Source organism: Branchiostoma belcheri, unplaced genomic scaffold, assembly GCF_001625305.1.
Source record: "Branchiostoma belcheri isolate BF01 breed outbred unplaced genomic scaffold, Haploidv18h27 scaffold84, whole genome shotgun sequence".
Classification (NCBI taxonomy): Eukaryota; Metazoa; Chordata; class Leptocardii; order Amphioxiformes; family Branchiostomatidae; genus Branchiostoma; species Branchiostoma belcheri.
Window position 1 is genome coordinate 318,331 of NW_017804509.1, and position 21,252 is coordinate 339,582.

At 42.5% G+C, this 21,252-nt stretch overlaps 1 protein-coding gene across 1 annotated transcript in view; it reads right to left on the reverse strand.

The window, feature by feature from the left end:
* Nucleotides 1–21,252, reverse strand: part of LOC109486884 (gamma-aminobutyric acid receptor subunit gamma-3-like) — a 79,465-nt gene that overhangs the window by 3,779 nt on the left and 54,434 nt on the right. The window contains exons 2-3 of the mRNA XM_019790790.1: nucleotides 11,061–11,222; nucleotides 9,176–9,323 (exon numbers count right to left, since the gene is read on the reverse strand). Of these exons, the coding sequence (XP_019646349.1) occupies nucleotides 9,176–9,323; nucleotides 11,061–11,222 (310 nt within the window). The remainder of the gene's footprint in view (nucleotides 1–9,175; nucleotides 9,324–11,060; nucleotides 11,223–21,252) is intronic.

The following is a 21,252-nucleotide window of genomic DNA, read 5'->3' on the forward strand; positions in this document are numbered from 1 at the left end:
TATATATATATATATATATATATATATATATATATATATATATATATATATATATATATATATATATATATATATATATATATATATATCAGAGTGAGCAATTGTGGAGTTACTCATGGACATATATCTATTCTTTTACATTATCTAAGAAACTTTATCTAAATATTCATTATTTAACAATTTATTTAAACTTACACAGTATGGCAATCACTCGAGATCCTTATTTGCAATCAGATACAGATTCATGTACAGATACAGATTCATGTACAGATGAACGTGTCAGTCGCTACACTGTATGACATAGTATAGATATAAATGACATGGGTGCAAAATGTCGCTATGTACGTAATACACAGTCACCACAGCGTGCCCGCCACGCTAGTGCGTTACACTGGAGGGTGATCATACAGGCTCACCGATTCAGGGGAACCCAAGGGGGCCCCACATACGGAGTAACACATATTGTAATTCAACAACAGATCCCTTCACTCTTGCTTTTGTGTGGGAAAACAAAAAAGGCAATAGAGACCAAGGACAAATCCATCTAACCATGACAGCCATTCAGAAGCAGTTACGCTGTCGGCATGTTACTTCCCAATCCAGTAGAATCATCTTGATTCATCAAAAGAATTGCGATCATTAATTGTCAATGTCGCTGGAATTACGTTGATCCCATCATAGCTCGGGGAAGTTTAATCTAAAGTCCAGGTTCGATTTAATCATCGCGGGGCCATTATCGCTGATGGTTCATATTACCTGTAATGAGCACGCAATTAGCTTAATTAAGGGCAATTGCAGGAAGACCTTGTTTTATTGCATGCGGGTAGCATTAACTGTAATGTCTGGGGATTCAAGAGGCAAGGGAAATACTGTAATTGCTGATTTTTTCCCCTGTACTTTTATGTTCATTGTTTTTACTGTCACTTCTGTACCGTGAACTTATCATTACAGTTAACAAATAATACCTAGACTTTCTTTTCTCTGCACCTGCTGCCACCGACAAACATATAGTTGCGTGAAATTTTGCTACTGTGAATATTAAGTGAATTACAGTAACCGTTGTTTTCTCTGCTACTAAAAGGAAAGCATTTCACGACTTTACAAAAGACAAAGTCAACATCAATAGTAACGGTATGAAGACCATTATTTTACGATTGGCATCCACTGTCTTCCATGTACAGAAGTCAATACACACGGCAGCGGGTCCGGTATCGGCTGTACGTGCGCAGGTTACACATCACGCATCGGTACAGTTTATAAAACGGCAGGGACACCGTGAGGGCCATATATTCCGTGTTTCAGCAAAATTAGAGATATTGAGCGGAAGCTCGGCGGTCTCAGGCCGTCGGTAAACATCGATCTACTGATGGTCGGATATGCGCGTATGTTCGGGACCTTAAGGGGAACCAATGCGATTTCAGGGCAGAAAAAATGGAAAGATTCTGAATGAGGCAGTCTTTGTGACATTGACACATACTACTTCACATTAGCACAGTTGAGCCAGCATTTCATACTTTGGGCATTTAAAACTGCAGAAACAAGCCCCTAGATGAGTAATTTATTTTATGGGTGGTACCCTAAGAATCAACAAAGGGCCCTTCCAGTAACCATTTTCCATTAGAAGTTTGGATATTTTTGCTCCATGAGGGTGGTTCAATATACAATGGGACAGTGTAGTTTCAACTCAACTCAGTATGTAGATAAGTGACTAGAATATTGACTTTGAGAAATCGGGTTTCCAAGCCCTAAAAACTGCACTGGACGCCTTTGAGAGGATGTTTACCATAAAGGGGCTATCGTCACCAACATATATAACATAATGTCATCAGTACATAAACAATATGATCCATACTGTCTAAAATGAACGTCCAAAATGCAGATCGCAAAATGTATAGCTGTGTACACTAGAGTGGTGGCCACAGGACAATCCAACACGTTCCTATCGACTTTCCCTGAACGCTGTTAACATTATTAACTGTAGTTGAGGGATGGTCGCCATCTGGACTATATCCGTGCCGCTGGCATGGCTATGCATTTCATCTCCAAGCAGAGGCAGAAAGGCAAAATCGTAGCATTTTCTTGCCGTATTGTGTGCATATTCATGTTGTTATTATTTATTATTTAAAAGATTATTTGTTTGGAGGAGTCAGCTTTGTTAAAGGATTCTATCCTGTTGCTGACTCCTCTCAGTTTCTTCTCTGAAAATCTTAATAAATAAATAACTAAATAACTCTGTCAAGCAGTAAAAAGAAAAAAAAGATGACCATACGAAGTAAGGCGTATGTTAATGTTCTATGTTAATGACATGCGTTTCATCCACCCATTCTTAATACAAATCATGCATTCTTTTTATTATCATAATGTTATAGAAATATGTTAACCCTCCTGGCTAATTTTTATGTATTATGTCTTGTTTTATTTTCTGTCATATGTAATGAAGAATGAAATAATTGTTTTAATACAATGACACTCATTCTACCTAGGGCTTCCAGTTTATGATTTCTTATCTTTAAAAGAAACCGCTGGATTGAGTAATTGTTACCAACGTCTTTGTGGAACAAACTCAAACCTAGAAAATGCTGCGATTTTATATACAAACATCTGCTTGGAAATTAAATACATTCCCTTTTTACGAGTGCGCTGCACAATCAGATATCTGGCTCAATTTTCCTGCCAATGTCGTTATCTTATATTTGATCATGATTGCAGCACAAGTTGTTTATCACCAAAGCAGTAGATCAGCGGTCCATAATGTTGACAAAGAAGATGGATTTTACAGTTTACATTTAAATATTTTATGTAATGATGTAAAAGTTATGTGGAGGGCAACTTGTAAAGGTGCGTATGCACCTGTTTTGCCCTCCCTTCCACTTTGTGGAAAATTCCAACAATCAAAATTAATTTTTAACGGCTAAAATTACTGTTCACGTTGTGCTTTGATAATACTTTAAGTTGATGTAATGTCCTGGTGACATTTCAGCCCTTTGGCTGCTATCGTTGCGACACTGTCTTTGGCTGCTATAAATCATTGATATAGAGATATGCTTTCAATTTCAAACTTCGCTTTCACGACCACAACGCCTACTACATCGTCAACTTCGGTGTGTCGACATGGTTATATTCTATTTTATCGTGATTGCATAAGAAAGCACTTCATCACTTCCAAACCTCCAATGCCATAAATATTATGTACTTTTACCAACTTTACTTCATAAAACATACATCGATCATCCACCTACTAGGTCCTATCAAACGGCACACGTTTGCCCGTAAAGTGTGTGAATTGTGACGCTGGCACATCTGTGTGTTTATCTTACCTGAGGGTGTTGCTGTAAGTTATAACTGAAAATTACTTGTATTTGGTTAAAGTTTTATTTGCTGCAGAGTTGGTTTTCTGCCGGGTACGGTAGTATTGTTTTGGGGTTGCTGAGCTGTGGGTTTGCGTGTCTCTTTGTCTGGACAGAATTGGTTGGCAGCACGGGGGTGGGAAAGATTGGCAGGCAGAATAACAGCCCAAAATGGCACAAAGGAAACGGCATGCGCATGAATGGCTAAAGGCACTTGTAAAGGTTGACATTCAGGAAGCCGAGGATAGCATACTTCAGCAGAGGGAAGCATATTATCTTGAAAGTTCATCTGTGTTGGTAGAAATCATTATGAAGCAAGTTCCAAGGATAAGAATTCCAAGGGCCCATGTAAGGAAAGCACGGCACAGTTTTCTATCTCTCACTTCATTGTCAACACCATCAACTTTATCATGGTTGCCTACGATGTTTATCGTGCTATTTGTATCCTGCGGTTCTTCATGTTAACTTTTCAATCCTCCAATACCATAAATATTCATACTTCACAAACTCCTTACAACGTTTACGATGCGTCTCCGACATCCTGCATCTCAATGGCCCGTAAAGGGAATAAATTGCGCCGCTCACACGTCTTCTTGGCCATTTTACTAGGAGACATTACCGATAACTGGGAATCACTTCACGTTTTATGAGTTGTCGTACTAGTTTTTGCCAATCGTTTTTTATAGCTTCGCCATAGTGATCTATCAATCAATTAATCGATTGATCTAATGATCTGGTTCTGTTAGACTTTTAACAATTCCTATCAGGTTTCTCGTTTCTCTAAAATTATAGAATCAGGTTGAAATGTAGGCAATAATAGGCAGTACTCGGTACCCAAAGGCCACTGCATTAAAGGAAAAATCTAATTTAAAGAGAGTTATTAGCTATAAAGGTAACATTTGCAAAACAAATGCGTCATGTTTACCTTCACATGGCCCAGCTCAACAAACTACTGTTCTTATTATTCCTACTCAAACGCATTCATAAATATGGTGACCATGCAGCCCCTCTTGAACTCAGTTCTGCATGGCACTTGCAACATTATTGCAACCCAACATTAGTTACCATGGTAACAGACATCTGCATGGTCCTGGTCATTGACCTTATTTGTTTGGAACGGAAGAAGAAGAAGAGGAATAAACTTAGCAAAAACAATATGTTTTCCTTCTGCGAAATTCAAGGTAAACATAATAATCTAGCTGCACTAGTAATCTCCAAGGTATGCATACAGATACACAGCTGTTCAAGCCATTCTTGAGAAAGCCTTTTCTTACGATGTGTTGGTATTAGTGTACCCTGCTAAATCAAGAGAGATGATTTTACTCTTGCTAACAGGTCCTAAGTTGATGGTAGGCTCAATTGTATTATTACGTTTCTACGTATACCAATCTGGCTCGGTTTAAAAAAAACTTTTTATTAGACCCAACTTTTTAGATTTAGAGCGACAAGGCCGGTTGTTACATGAGGCGAGCACGAATTCTGGGCCATCAGTCACGGCGAAATACGAAATAGTTGATTGTGTAATTTCTGGGGTAACATTCTAACGCAGCCCCAATTTTCTGGGTCAACCCGATCGCCGCCCGGGTTCTCCATATCGATCTTAAGAGTTAAAAGGTCGACGGGATCCGAAATGACCGGAAAATTGTCTTACGGAATGGACAACAGACATCGGGCATGATGAAAGTATCTTAAAAATGCTCTTAGTACAATCTCTCAAATCCAGTTTATGCGTACTTATTGATCGTGAGTAGGGAACCTATTTGCCATTCCTTTCATTCTCTTTGCTAGAAAATGCAATTTCAAAGCGGATTTTCGCTTAAACAAGATTATTCCAAGGCAATTCCAAATTCCTGTGTCCTGTTGGCGAATGTAAAATCTGGTTAAAAGCAAACACGTTCCCAAAGTTTCTTCTAAATTCCATCAACATTCCAATAGATTGATTGCATGGCAATGGTTAATGAAAAGGGACAGGAGAATTCAGAGAGCCCCCATGTTCGTGGAGAGCCACATCTTTAGCACTTAATCAAAGAGAGGGGTTCGGTCCAGAAGGCAATGCCTAAAACTAATCAATCTGAACTAATTTTGACTATCATTTCTTCCCTACAGACAAATAGACAGACAAACAAACAAAAACAGTCAAGACAATATGTTGTCCTTAAATGTACAAAAAGTCAAGGAAACATTACTAATTTTAGAGCTTTATAAAAGTGAAGCTTCTCCTTGATGCTTTCATTTTGGTTTGTACTGTGTTTCCTGTTCACCCTCGCAGTGTAACTCGCAGCGACAAAGTTATATTCAGACATTGGTCCAGTCGGGAAATAGATCACAACTCGGAAGAATTATTGTCCCAAAAATCTTTAGCAGACGTTATTCTACAATAACCCGTGCCAGAAGAGCACAGAAGTTAATTGCCTTGTTGCCTTTGGGGCTGCCCAAGTATCGACCAGTCGCCAGAAGCATGAAGAGTCTTAAAGAAGACACTGTCTTGTGTGACAGGAAGACATCCTGTGCATACTTAATCCCCAGTGCAGTTTTCAGGGCTCGGAAACCCAATTTTTCAAAACCAATATTCTAGCCATTTATCTACATACTGAGTTGAAACCACACTGTCCCAATGTACATTGACCCTCATGGAGCAAAGATTTCCAACATTCTGACAGAAAATGGTTACTGGAAGGACCCTGGGCTGATTTTTAGGATACCACCCAGAAAATAAAGGACTCATCTTGGAGCTTGTTTCTGTAGTTTTAAATGCCCAAAGTATGAAATGCTATAATTAATAAAACTCAAATGAGCTAATGTGGAGCAGTATGTGTCAATATCACGAACATTGCCTTATTCAGGATATTTCCAGTTTTTCTGCCTTGATGCCTTTAAAGAAGACACTGTCTTGTGTGACAGGAAGACGTCTTGTACATACTTAATCCCCGGCAGCGGTAGGAAACTGCTGCGTAAGTTCCGCTTCGGTACTTTGATGATCAATAAACCAGTAACAAGTTCGTCAGTTCCAGGGAGTAAAGGGGCGCCTTGGTTGACCCGAGGCAGATTTCATGCTTTATGCCATTACGGTTTACACAGAGGAGTTTGGACGGCTGTTCCTGATTCATTCATACTTTGGTTAGGAGAAGCTCAATATGAAATACATTGCGTCTTGCTGAGACGGACAAAATTAAATGATGCACAATAAAGTCGTCTTAGAAGGTCCCTTTGAAGCACTTCGACCAGGAATGCAATTTCATATAGAATTTCTTCCAAAACAAGATTATCCTGAGGCCATTCCAAATTTCCGTGCTCTGCTGATGAAAGCCAAATCTATTTAAAAACTTAAGTTTGTTACCCTGAATTATATTATCAGACCTACTAAGTACAAACGGTGGAAGAATATTAAGACCACATCCTTCCCATTAATTAATTGACAACTCCTGCTTGGTGTACAAAGGGATGTATATCAAATAATGTCTGTGCGTTGGAAATCCCTCCAATGATGGTAAGCGCTCATTTCCATCTCATACTAGCCACACACTAGGTAAGATAGCCTTATGGAATCGTAGTTATTTACCAGTATTTGCCATACTTTGCATCCTGTACAATTGATGTGCAATAAAGTTATCATCTACATCTGTATATAATAATGTCCCTGTCGACACCAGAATTGCAATCTTATATACCCGTCAGTGGTCCTACAGCTCGTGAAAGGCTTGTTGAACAAGGAAACCATGTCCATGACGGGAGGCATGGCTCTCATTTTTGGACAGCTACTACAAGAACGAGGTCAACCAATAACACAAAAGTATAGACAATTTGTATTACAATCTTATATACCCACTGGGGTCTAAAACTCATAAACTTATTGACAAGTTTCTTTTGACTTACTCGATGTATGTTTCTATTTTATCAATATCCATGAGCACAATACAAAACAATAAGATAAAATCAGGACTTCACAGTATTTCTGTCCCTCTGGATTGGAGCATACACGCTGCAATCTGCTACAGGGTTCCACAGTACAGGGTGGTCGATACAATGCCTTGTTGAACAAGAAGACCGTGCCCTTGACTGGAGTTACGGCTCTCCTTTCTGGACAACCACTACAAGCACGAGGTCAACCAATAACACAAAGCCAAGGCTAAATGAATCCCCTCATCATGTCCCTATGGACGACAGAATTGCAATCTCATATGTCCGTCAGCGTTTCCACAGTTTGGTCGATACAAGAGCTTGTTAAACAAGGAAACTGGGACAATGTCGGGGGCATGACTCTCCCCGTCTGGACAGCTGCTACAAGTACGAGGTAGACCAATAACACAAAAGTCCAGACTGCTTGTATCCCCTCATCATGTCCCTGTAGACAGCAGAATTACAATGTCCTTCACCCGTGAACGTTTCCACTCTACAGGCTGGTCAATACAATGCCTTGTTGAACAAGGAAACCGTGTCCATGACGGGAGCATAGCTCCCCTTTCTGGACAGCTGCTACAAGTACGAGGTCAACCAATAACACAAAAGTCCAGGCAACCTGTATCAAAACATCATCATGTCCCAGTGGACGGCAGAATTGCAATCTTATATACCCGACAACGTTTCTACAGGTTGGTCGATAGGTTGTTAAACAAGGAAACCGAGACCAGGTCGGAGGCATGGCCCTCCTTTCTGGACATCTAGTACAAGTACGAGCTCAACCAATAACACAAAAGTGTAGACTACATGCATCATGTCCCTATGGACAACAGAGTTGCAATCTTATATGCCCGTCAGCGGTTCCACAGGCTGGTCGATACAAGAGCTTGATAAACAAAAGGAAACTGGGACAATGTCGGGGTATACCTCTCCTTTTGAGGTCAACCAATAACACAACAGTCCAGACTATATCATAGGACATGTATCCAGCCATCATCATGTCCCAGAGGACAGCAATATTGCAATCTTATATGCCCGTCAGCGGGTCTACAACCTGGTCGATACAAGATCTTGTTAAACAAGGAAACAGAGGCCTGGTTCTCAAGAACACGAAAGTCCAGACTCCATATCCTCTCATGCCCCTATGGACAGCAAAATTGCAATCTTATATGCCCGTCAGCGCTTCCACAGGCTGGTCGATACCAGAGCTTGTTAAACAAGGAAGCCTCGTCGATACTTCTCTGCGAAACAGGCGGAAAGACTACTGACGGGTACATTGGGTTTTATCGATGCTGTCTTATGAGGGACGGATGAGATATTGACGACTTGATCGTGATATGAACAGGAATGAGGTCTGGTCAGATATGCTTCGGGCGAGAAAGTTGCCGCCTGTTCTAGTTGGCATGTTCTGTTCTGGTTCTTCTTGGCGGTTCTACCCTTGGGAAATGCACTTTTTACGTCTTTGAAATGAGTACCTAGCTTTTGTTAGGGACGTCTGTCGGATCGATGGGACGTTAAATGAAGGCCCCGTATTTGGGAAGAGCCACAGCCCACGTACGTTAAAGAACCCACCACAACTTCCAAAAAGAACACAATTCGCTGTGTGACAGTTCAAATTCTGTTGTCTGAAAGTTGGTGATTCACTACAAATCACCTGGTCGTATTAGCTTGACGGTGATTTACCCTTGCGAACTTCCGGAAGACCTTACGTACACCTTAGACCTTAGATCCTCTCGCATACTTGCATAGGACGAATAGTGTGACATTAATGAAATTATGTAACACTGATGGAGATAGAGTAAAGAGACACTTTTTTTCACAACCGGAAAACCTTGGTTGTGAAAAAAAGAGTCTCTTTACTCAGTGACTTACCAACCTGATGAAACTATTCACGCACTGATGGAGATAGTAAAAAAAGCAAACCAACGAACCTCCGATGCCGGGGCGCAGGTCCATGGAGTAGTTCTCCAGCAGGTCCTCCAGGATATCCTGCGTGGGGCCGGTGTAGATGTTCTCCTGTCGCACGGCGGGCTCCTCGTCATACAGGCGGGCCGAGGGTGTCGTCATGCGCTCGTCCTCCTGTGATTGGGCAAAACAGTGTGACGTTATAATTATTGTCCTGTGATTTGTCTAAACAGTGTGACGTCAATGTATTGTCTTCCTGTGATTGGTCAAAACATTGTCATGTTCTCCTGTCGCACGGCGGGCTCCTCGTTGTACAGGCGGGCCGAGGGTGTCGCCATGCGCTCGTCCTTCTGCGATTGGGCAAAAAGATTGACGTCAAATGTATTGTCTTGTGATTGGTCAAAAACAGTGGGACGTCGTAAGTATTGGGTGTACGTGTCGCCATCTTGGAGAGATTCAAAATGGTGGCTCCTCGTCGTACAGACTGACGGGAGTCGTCATGAGGTCGTCCTCCTGTAATTGGTCAAAAACAGTTTGGAAGACGTACGTGACGCCATGTATATCACTGTGGGAAACGACGATTTACCAATGACGATAAATGTCGGGAAAGTGTTGATTTAGGCAACGATGTCATCAGTATAGTTCTTCTTTGTGTAACTGTAGCTATTGGTAAATCCGACATTTTTGTTGAGTGAGCCCTGCATATCTAGGAGCCAACCTTGCGACATCCACAGGTTGCTGTCCAAGTTCGAAGTTTGAAACTTAAGCTTAATACTCCGTAACACTGCCATTGCGGAGGCAGCTGCGAAGGAGTTTTGTATTTTGCTTTACTTGCTACAATATGTCCCATTAATGATGATGAGTTTTAGTGATGTTCTAGTTTGTTAGAGCCAAATAGAAAACGCCATCAAAAGAGTATCAAAGATCATCAAAAATGTATCCGAGTATTTGTACCAATCCGACTGTCATAACAGCTTACTTTCTCTAGGCCGTACCTAAGCTTGACAACTCGCCTTCATTATGGAAGTCATTCGTCCTCACTGCCTTCATTCCGAATTCATCAAACATTCATTGTCATTTCTTATCAGACATATATCCACATGAAAGGGCTTTCAACATGGTTGTTAGTATTGGTATCGGGGAATATCAGATATCATTGATTATGATTATCATCGGGAAATATATTGTCAAGTGCAGAATGCCATGCATCAGTCTTTAGTGCTACACCTGTGTGGAATATTTCAACGTTACTCCTAAACTTGTGAACATGTAGATGCATTAATTTGCATTCGTTTTATTCAGTTATAACCATGACAAACCAATAAAGCACTCTTGAAACTTTTGGTTACCACAGGGTCACATTTGTCTATAGATCGTCGTAAGATCTTGATTTTCAAGCAGACTGAGAAAGAAACAACTGCCGACCAGGATCTACGACAGCCTTTTTTCGTAACAAGACATCTGAATTTTTCACAACACATTCACGATTGGCCCAAGAATGCCTCCAGTTACAATGTATGTGACCGACCTGTATCCAAAACCTTGTCTATTTAGTTGTATGTCTAATCAGGCGCGGTTCTTGATGGTCTTCACCTATGCAATAAGTTAGATTTTCCTCAAGCAAGATTCTCTATCCTGAACCTTACTTGAGCATGGTTCTGGATAAAGCACGGTGCCAGGTGGTTCTAGATACGCGTGGACTATCCAGAACCGTACTTGGGCATGCTTCTGGATAAAGCACGGTTCTGAATACAACAACAATTGTAATTGAGAACACTTTGCAGCTATGAGCCATTGATTGCCCACTAAATTGTTTCTTACCATGTGTATGTACAATCAAGTGGGTATTGCTCACTATACTATAGCACATTATAAAAAAAGGCATGCATGTGCCCGGGCCCTTAAGCTTACCATGACGGCGGTTGCGAAGATGCTGATGCCGTTGATTTCGCCGGTGGGAGCGGCGGTGCCCGTGGCCATGGGAGTCGGGATGCCGCGGGCGGACAGTCGGACCACCGTCTGAGTCAGCAGCAGCACCGCGATGATCGGCAGACTCTTCGAAGCCATGATTAGCTGCAAAACGCCATGAGGAATGTGGTTTTAAGATGTGGTACATATACGTATTCCAATATACATAAAATGTTTCGCCGGGAATACATTCGCCAGTACCTTCGAAGTCATGGTCAGCTAGAAAACATTACAAGGAAACTGTTTTGAATTGTGGGTCGTGTGGCGTAACTTGAAAGTGTTCAACTCAGAACCAAGAGGTCCCGGGTTCGAGTCCCGGCATGCCACCTATCTCGTGCCGTTGGGAAAGACACTTCACACGACTTTCCTCACTTAACGCAGATGAAAATGAGTATTGTCTTGTCCTGTCCTGTATTTGTCCTCTGCGTTGGTGGTGGCATAAAATAAGTTGAAAAAAACATGTGTGCCGTCACCATGTGTTGTCATGAATTGTTTGAATAACGAAAACAAAAAATTACATTGGAGTGTTTGTGAAACAAATGGGTAAGACTGAGACAGCATAGTAGCTACCAATAGTGCTTCACCGGATATACATTCGTCAGACTCTTCGAAGCATGGTTAGCTGAAAAAAAAAAAACATCACAATGAATCGCCATAGAGCGTCCCCTTGTAATGCATGCCTTTTGGTTTTTATGAAAGTAATTTGGAATGCTGAGATAACAAAGGTTCTACTAGCACTAGTCAACAGAATAACAACACTGGACTCATCTAAGCCATGGTTAGCTTAAAGAAATGAGATAATTTTAAGATGATAGGTGAACGTTTATCATGAAGTCATAATTAACTGCAAAAACATCTACAATGCAAGATGGCCTTCTTTTTAAAAAAGAAGGCATTGGAAGCTTTCACCAGAAATCAGTGTTAAAACATCTGATGTCGTCACGACAACAGAAAAGATGCGTACACAGAGTAAACTTCAAACCCTTTTTTCAGTAGTCAGACCAGACGGTTTTCAGAATGGATGTCATGGCCTTATAGCCAATCATGGCCCACAGAATACCTCAACTTTATCTCCCCACACCGACACATGTGCAGCCCTCATCTCCACAAATTAGAGCTCAAGATGTTTGCCATGCTTGCCTCTCTGTAACTCTCAAAGCACCGTTAAGGATGGCTCTAGACAAACATATGGCAAATAAAAGCCCCCGTATGCACCCGTATACATTTGTAGTCATAAAACGATGCCCCACAGACACTTTGCCATTATTTGCCATACGACTCGGCCATGAACTTCAAGGAAAAATAAATGCATTCTGCGTATGGTCAGGAGAGATATGCCACATCGCCTGCAAGGCAATCTAAAGTAGGATTGCAGGGTTTTATGGGTTCCCATGTGTGGTATTCAATCAGAGCAAAAGCAGATTTCAGTCGAACTGTACCATACGGATTCTCTACATTAAATACACAATGCAATACGGATTGTCTACTTTAAAAAGCAAATGGGAGTACCATGGCAGAAATAGAATCAAGATTACTTGTCGAAAGTGTCCGTTATTGTCTGCTGTAAGACTATCTGGTATGCACCCGTATACATTTGTAGTCATAAAAGGATGCCCCACAGACACTTTGCCATTATTTGCCATACGACTCGGCCATGAACTTAAAGAGAAAAGAGATGCATTCTGCGTATGGCCAGAAGAAATATGCCACATCGCCTGCAAGGCAATCTAAAGTAGGATTGCAGGATTTTGTGGGTTTTCTTGTGTGGTATTTAATCAGAGCAAAAGAAGATTTCATTCGAACTGTACGATACGAATTCTCTACATTAAATACACAATTCCATACGGATTCTTTACATTAAAAAACAAATAGAAATATCATGGCAGAAATAGCATCAAGTGTACTTGTCGAAAGTGTCCGTTATTGTCTGCTGTAAGACTATCCGGTATGCACCCGTATATATTTGTAGCCATAAAAGGATGCCCCACAGACACTCTCCCATTATTTGCCATACGGCTCGGCCACGAACTTCAAGGAAAAAGACATGAATTCTGCGTATGGTCAGGAGAGATAACGTTACGCTACGTCGTCTGCAAGGCAATCTGAAGTAGGATTGCAGGGTTTTGTGGGTTTTCTTGTGTGGTATTTAATCAGGGCAAAAGAAGATTTCATTCGAACTGTACCATACGGATTCTCTACAAATGGGAGTATCATGGTAGAAATAGAATCAAGATTACTCTTCGAAAGTATCGGATATTGACTGCTGTAAAACTATCCATATATATCGATAAGCTGGTGTGTTACGCCGAAAGGCGGTTATACCGGCTATACAGATACAGATACAGATGCTGTCTGTCCGAGTACAGGAATTTAGTGCACAAAGGAGGGTTTTAGTAGTCTCTACCAGACTAACTACGCTGGCTATATATAGGAGAATAATTGCCAAGGGAGTTTGGCCGCCTTGTAGGTTTGCCTGGCCTCTTCGGAGGGAAAGAAACTTCCACCTCCCCGCGGCCGGACCCCCTTGGCCAATTATACGATCCGTGTTCTACGATCCGTATTCCCGTAGAAAGGCCCGGTGGAGGCTAGATTTTAGTGGAATGGTAGCATTGTAACCGTGTTATCTGCAACACCACTCGCCCGGAACTTCGTGAAAAAGAAATGCCCACTACTTTTTATGCATTACATTGTCTGGGTTTTCCTACATGGTGTTGTATGTATTATTAACAAGAATTCAGTTGCACTATTTACAAGCACAATACGGAATTACGGATTCTTCACATTTATAAAAGCCTATGTAAATATATTCAAATTTACAGTTGTGAAGTGTTACGGTTATTACCTAATGTAAGCTTATCGGTACATGAATGTTGTCAGGCCGCGTGCAAGTTTTCGTCGAACACAGCAGTTGTAGGCGTTCCAGTGATGGCTGTACGATACAATCACTAGACCAACAGCTGAGATAATGTTGTTAGTACTATAGTAGAGCAGTTTGTTTGTATTTTGTCGTATCCATGACCAAAAACTCTGCCTTCTGTTGAACTACCCATGCGGAGATCCTGTTTTGTTCAGGGGAAATATTCAGCGACGGACCACGAATGATACATATGTGTGTGGTCGTGTGGGCGAGGTTAGTCCCCTGATACACAGGGATTTGATAATTTGCAGACTTGCTGACTAATAAAACTTCAAGACATGACTTTCCTCACTTCACTCAGGTGTAAATGAGTACCTAGCTTCGGTTAGGGACGTCCCTCGGATAGGACGTTAAATGGAGGTCCCGTGTTTGGGGAGAGCCACACCCCACGCACGTTAAAGAACCCACCGCACTTCTCGAAAAGAGTAGGGGACCTTCCCGGTGTGAGTGGTTCAAACCTTACAGTCCGGTCTTACGCAGCTTGTACGCACATGTACAAAACTGGTGTGTTACGCCTAAAGGCGCTTTTCCGGTTATACGAAACAAACAAACGAACAAAGACGTTCTTGACAAACAGATGAATGTGTCTGCAAAACGATTAATCTGACGCGTTGAACTTGTAAAATCAAACTATGGCAACTGTATTCTTGAACCGGAGACGCATGAAAATAGATTTAAAAAATATCATCACCACACCAAGAAAGGTCCGCCTCCAAAGCATGCCAAAAACTGGTAGTTTTGGGGGTCTTCATGGTCTTTTAGAGCTTTTATGTGCTATTTTCTGACTGCACGTAGACAACATAGCTGGCCTGGTTGATTTACCCCCGTTAGAACTGGGCTAATCAGAAAACAGCCGAAGACCACCAAACCCCCAGTTCTATAAGCCTGCTACGAAGGCTAAAAAAAGGTCAGGTAGAAATGGGTTATTCTATAACAAGTTTACAAACATATTGGTGAACAACGTAGAGAAATAAAAGGGCCCGGATTCAACAGAATAGCACGCAACTTTTGGGTTTAACCCACGCGCTACTGAACGGAAGAGTTCTGGCACATTGTTCAAGAGGTCCCGGGTTCGAATCCTGCCCGGTGCCACCGATCTTATGCCCTTGGGAAAGGCAATTTACACGACTTTCCTCACCCTACTTTACTGTGAATGAGTACCTAGCTTCGGCTAGGGACGTCCCTCGGATAGAATGTTAAATGGAGGTCTCGTGTTCTGGAGAGCCACACCCCACGCACGTTAAAGAACCCACCACACTTATCGAAAAGAGTAGGGGACCTTTCCGGTGTGAGTAGTTCAAACCTTACAGTCTGGTCTCAAGTTTGACATCTTGAAGAGGAGATATTTACCTGTTATGTCAATCCTTCCACAAATGTAGTAAATCGTCATAAAATGAAATAAAAAATAAAATAAAGCCAGCTGGTTATTTCCCACTAGACTCACCTGTCTGATATGGAACTGTTATACACTCGTCCTGTAAAGTTCAGTCACTTACACTGAATAACTTGTTGGACTGTTTGCGTGGCAAGGGTGGGGGACTTGGACCTGAACAAGGGTTAGAACATTACCAATGTGGGGAACACAGTTTTTATTACTACATTCGTTTGGCATTTGCAAAACTATAACTGCCCCCCCCCCATGCGTGCAGTGGATATGTTCCTAAGTTAGAATTTGTAGTTTACTGTAACTTACGTGAGTGTACGATTGGTATTTAATGATCTTAAAATTACGGTTGTTTATTTTTTCAGTGGTACAGCCTAGGGCGTGGAGTCAAACCCGGGCAGTACGCCGTGACTTGTTTTATTATTATTATTATTCAGGTGAAGAGACAATACAATACAATACAATACAGACATAGTCCGTGTCGGATTAACTTACTCAGCTGACTTCGAAACAACAATAGGGTCCCCACAAGGTGACAGTCTTTCCCCCGTACTGTTCACCTGCTACTTAGCATCTGCACTTTCCACAGTCAGGAGGTACTCTACAAGACCCAACCCTCCAATATCACCACTTGGCTTGCCATTGGAAATGGAATATGCAGACGATGTCGATTTTATCGACGAGGAAAGAGACACGTTAGAAGGACTACTGCCGGTAGCTGCTAACAATCTGAGAGACTCACATCTATTTATGAATGAAGCCAAGACAGAATTTACCCATGTTTACTTGGCAGACACACTGGAAAAAGATGAGAATGAACAACCACTCCGTGGCAACGAGGAATGGAGAAAGAGTAAAATCCTAGGCTCCCTCCTCTGCAGCTCATCTGACATAGCAGCACGGTGCACCATGGGCAACATAGCGTTTAAGTCCCTCTGGAAAATATGGATTCGACGATCAAAAATTCCATTAAAAAAGAAACTGCAACTGTACAACGCCACCTGCGTGTCAATCATGCTCTACAACTGCAACAGTTGGGCAGCACCACAGACAGCAATAGACAAGCTAGATGCCTGCCACCGGAAACATCTAAGAACAATCACAGGACATCGATGGCCAAACAGTCTAATCTCAAACAAAGCACTGTACAAACTGTGCAATACAGGCCCGTTGTCAACTAAAGTGAAATGTGCCAGATGGACCATGTTCGGACACATTCTAAGAATGCCGACAGATACACCTGCACAGCAAGCCTTGACCTTCGCCCTGGTAGGATCTAATACTTACAGACCCAGAAAGGGAAGGCACTGCAGTAACCTACTAAGTCTGCTGAGGGCAGACCTCAAGGAAAGAGGACTAGGACCATTGCGGTCAGAAAGAAAACTCCAGGAGCTCAGGAGGCTCGCGATGAACAGGACAAAGTGGAGAGAACTGAAGAAAGACTGATTGATGCTGCAGGATGCAGAGCTACTGCAGCAGCAGAATACAGTGAACTACTACTACAGACATAGTGGGAGCGTACGCAAGTTTGCAAAACGTATCTAAGCGCCACCACTAAACAAATACAGTGTAGATACAAATAAATAAAAAGAACACATAACAGTGAAGTAATGATAAAAATACAAATTTAGAAGCATGATAAACTTACATACTATTACTATTGAGGTGTGTTGGAATAAAATATTATGTAAAGGCAGATGATACAGTAAGATAGAACTTCTAAAAACGCAAGAAACCCCGAAACCCCTAACCCATGTCCCATGACGAAGTGACACGTTCGGCATATATACAGCAAGATTTACAGAAAATTTGGAAATTTGAGGAAAATCAGTAGATAAATTGTTCAGTGGTGACGATAAAGTTGTTGACTTGTTTAAACAACTGTGTGTTGTCAGAACCGTGACTTGTTCGTCACAGTTTTGTGGCTTTTCGTGGAGCACAGGATGTAGCGGCAGGACCTTCTCATAACAACACGTAACACGTTACAATGCATCCTTTGTACACCAAAGTTGGGATTTATTTTTATAGTCAAAGAGACTGGAGATTGACAGTTACGGGCCAACGAACAGAAATACAAACGTTAATGTCCAATTGTTTGTAAAGCACACATACAGTGTGCTTTACAAACATAGCACACATACAATGGTGATTACACTTACACTAACCTCAATCAAGTTTATTATGCTAAGAGATAATGTTTGCCATGCTCTACCCAGTACAAGAGCTACGTAGCATCCAAATTTCATGCCCCTAGCATGTCTAGATAATATAAAAACCGGAAGTTCCGCTGCAGTACCATAACAAGCCGCTAGGGGGGGCCAAAATCTTATCATTTCTAGGTATCATCAACTTGATCAAGACCTACATACCTACCAAATATCAAGACAATCCATTTAAGCCTTCTCGAGTTATCGTGTTTACAGACACACACAGACAGACACACATACACACACGCACCAACGCTCCCGAAAACATAACCTTCTTTGCGAAGGTAATAACACGCCAAATATAAGACAAAACCTGAAGCTCTGCTTGGAGAGTACACCTTATGTAAAAAAAAACAGATTCTGTATTACTAGATGACTTTAAAATGCAGTTTTGAGGCATGCAGTTGAAAATCATTATCTTGGGCCTCTCGACTACAGTACGAGATACATCTATACCGGTATCCCTTTTACATTATCCACAAGCCCCAACGTTAACCGAAGCAATATGTATACGTAAGCATGGCTACCTTCCAGGCGGGTCCCAATCCTGGCCCATGGCAGGTACGTACGCGGAAGCAGCTTCGCCGACTGACCTATAGTTGGCTTTGACGAAAAGCACAGTCAGGAACCCATTAAAGAGTCCTCAGATAGTAGTGATGATGATGGCTGGCTGATTCTTCGTGTGCAAAGATTCTAGGAAGGTTGTCCTCTGCTACAGGCCTTCATGTGGCTGTACTGCCCGATTCTTGGCAGGTACTGCCCGGTTCTTGGCAGGTACGTACGCGGAAGCAGCTTCGCCGACTGACCGATAGTTGGCTTTGACGAAAAGCACAGTCAGGAACCCATTAAAGAGTCCTCAGATAGTAGTGATGATGATGGCTGGCTGATTCTTCGTGTGCAAAGATTCTAGGAAGGTTGTCCTCTGCTACAGGCCTTCATGTGGCTGTGCAGCTCGATCCTTGACCTGCAAGTCCTATGGCAGGATTGACATGTGAATCACAGTGCAGGTGATGACTTGGTAGCTGCAGCTTTCCCGCGCCTTCTCCTTTCCTCAGCGGCCTCTCTTAGGGCTTTATCTCCCGCTCTTCAGCACCTCTTCTGGACGCTGCTCTCCACCAGGCATTTCTTTCGGAGGCTACACTTTCCCATTTCTTTACAGGGAAACCAGCTGAGCTGAGTTGCCGCTTAAATTGGTCAGATAGTATTCTTCTTCTTCTTCTTGGCTGGGCTTCGTTTCCGATGTTCGGGCATCCCAGCGAGGGTCAGATAGTATACCACTCTATTTAAACCCCATGTCTGTAGTCCCCGCCACGTCAGGTCATGACAGTCTGTCGATACACCAGCGAAAGGAGCGACTGCCTGCGAAGCTGGTGTGTTACACCGAAGAGCGTTTGTACCGGCTATACTGATACAGATGCAGATGCAGAGGCTGGTGTGTTACGCTGAAGGGTGGTTGCACCGGCTATAAAGATACAGAAGCTGGTGTGTTACATGTACACCGAAGGGCGGTTGTACCGGCTATACTAATACAGATACAGACTGTGTATCCCAGCCCCTCCGGGCGGCGCGCCTTGCCTAGTCTGTGTCTGTACCGCGCACGGCGGTTACTGACGTGAATGATGACGACGCTGTAAAGACACGGGCCGGACAGCAGCGTGTAACGACGCGATTTCGCACCGTAAACTCCCGCGTCTATTAGCCGCATGGCGGGCCCGCGCGATCCGTCAACAGTTTAAGAGGCATCGGGGTTCACCTTCCCTTTTCTGTCGGAAATAATTGATGTCATCAATTTTAAAGATGGTCACGTTTTTCTTTAAACTTTTCTGATGGGTGATTGACTGATAGAAATGGTTACTTCCAGGAAAGGAAGTATTGTTTTGGGTGGCTTAAATGTAGGTTTGTGTATCTGTTGCTATGGGTAGAGTAGGTTGACATCACGTGGGTGGAGAAAGATTAACAGGCAGAATGACAGCTAGATAAAACGCCTACGCTTTAGATGGTCGTTTATCGACAGAACGAGGGGGCAACGAAGAGCATACAAATGTATCCATTGTCCACTGGCTCTGACTACTTGGTAAGTGCGTGGAAACGTTTTTAAAAGGCCATCGTACGGCTGTGATGTCGTAGAACAGGCCAAGACTGTTTTTTTCTGTAAATAGACAACATAAGTTTTCCCGACGTACGCACGACTTTCCAAGAATGCCCTCAGGTAAAATTCTTACGACCATCGTGCGACAAATGTTCCCGGGAACTAAGATCCTCCTCGCCAGGTTTGTGAGCTATGACGAGTAAAAGTGACTTTAAAATCATTTATTAACATACAGCAACCGACAATCTAATGCGTAGACTTTTACAGATCTATTGTTACTGGGTTTGGCAACCATTTCTGCTCGGCATAAGGACCTCCTCATCTAATCTCCAAGCAGATCCTAGGGTGGCAATAGACAGTATCAAGATGACAATAGACCAGGCAGTATCCATTGGCCTAAAAGGGTCCTTGGGTGGCGTATTGAACCTTCTCTGCCTCTGGCCAGTGGATACTGCCTGACTTGATACTGTCTTTTGCCACCCTAGGATCTGCTTGGAGATTTATATTACTCCTCACCAGATTCAGACGGCTGGAGGGCATCCTCTATGAATATGCAACTCTACGGTGTTATCATGGCGACAGTAAAACTGTTACCAGCGTTTCTGTCAGGATATGTGGACGACATCTCAACGCAGTATGTACTGACTAACGCTGAACACAGTTATCCAGTTACTACTGTAAACGCTTTGTATCGGGTGCCTCCTCAACAGATTCAGACGGCTGGCGGCATATTCACGGCACGCAGGGGGCCGGTACAGAACCGTGGTGAGCAATCAATAACTCTGTGTAGCGACGGTAACATTTAAAGGACACCATATCTTTGAGACGTAACAATCAGCCAGGAGGCGGCGTGAAGGAATAACGACAGGGTTCGCTGCTGCTGCCGGGGCTGCAATCGTGTAGCCTCCGTAGCAGGCTTATAGAACTGGGGGTTTGGTGGTCTTCGGCTGTTTTCTGATTGCCTCCGTAGCAGGCTTATAGAACTGGGGGTTTGGTGGTTTTGGCTGTTTTCTGGTCAGCCCAGTTCTAAACAAACGGGGGTAATTTAAGCAGGCCGGCTATGTTGTCTATATGCAATCAGAAAATAGCACATAAAAGTTCCCAAAGACTCTGAAGACCCCCAACACCCCCAGTTTTTGGCATGCTATGGAGGCTAGCAATCGTGAAAGAAGTTGGCAACGCAATCCTGGCACTAGAGGTGTTGGACGTTGATAAATAACATAGACTGCGATATATTCCATACAAAGCATACTTCAGTGAATTCACTGAAACATCGATATTGCAAATTTTGTTCTTGTGTTACAACGATCCTGCCATGTTTGACTACATGTCGCCAGCGAAGTAAAACAAAGTTTACTGGTGTGACATTTAAAGCGAAAGGCCGCAGTAGAATGGGTGCCACGGGATGCAGTCAATGGAGGCATAAACGCAGACACAATTTGAGGCTGACAGTTATACAGTCAGGGGCTAAACCAAGAGAAAAAGTAGGAAAGCACAAAAACTTTTGAAGTTCAAGTCATCAACATCACTCATTTTTT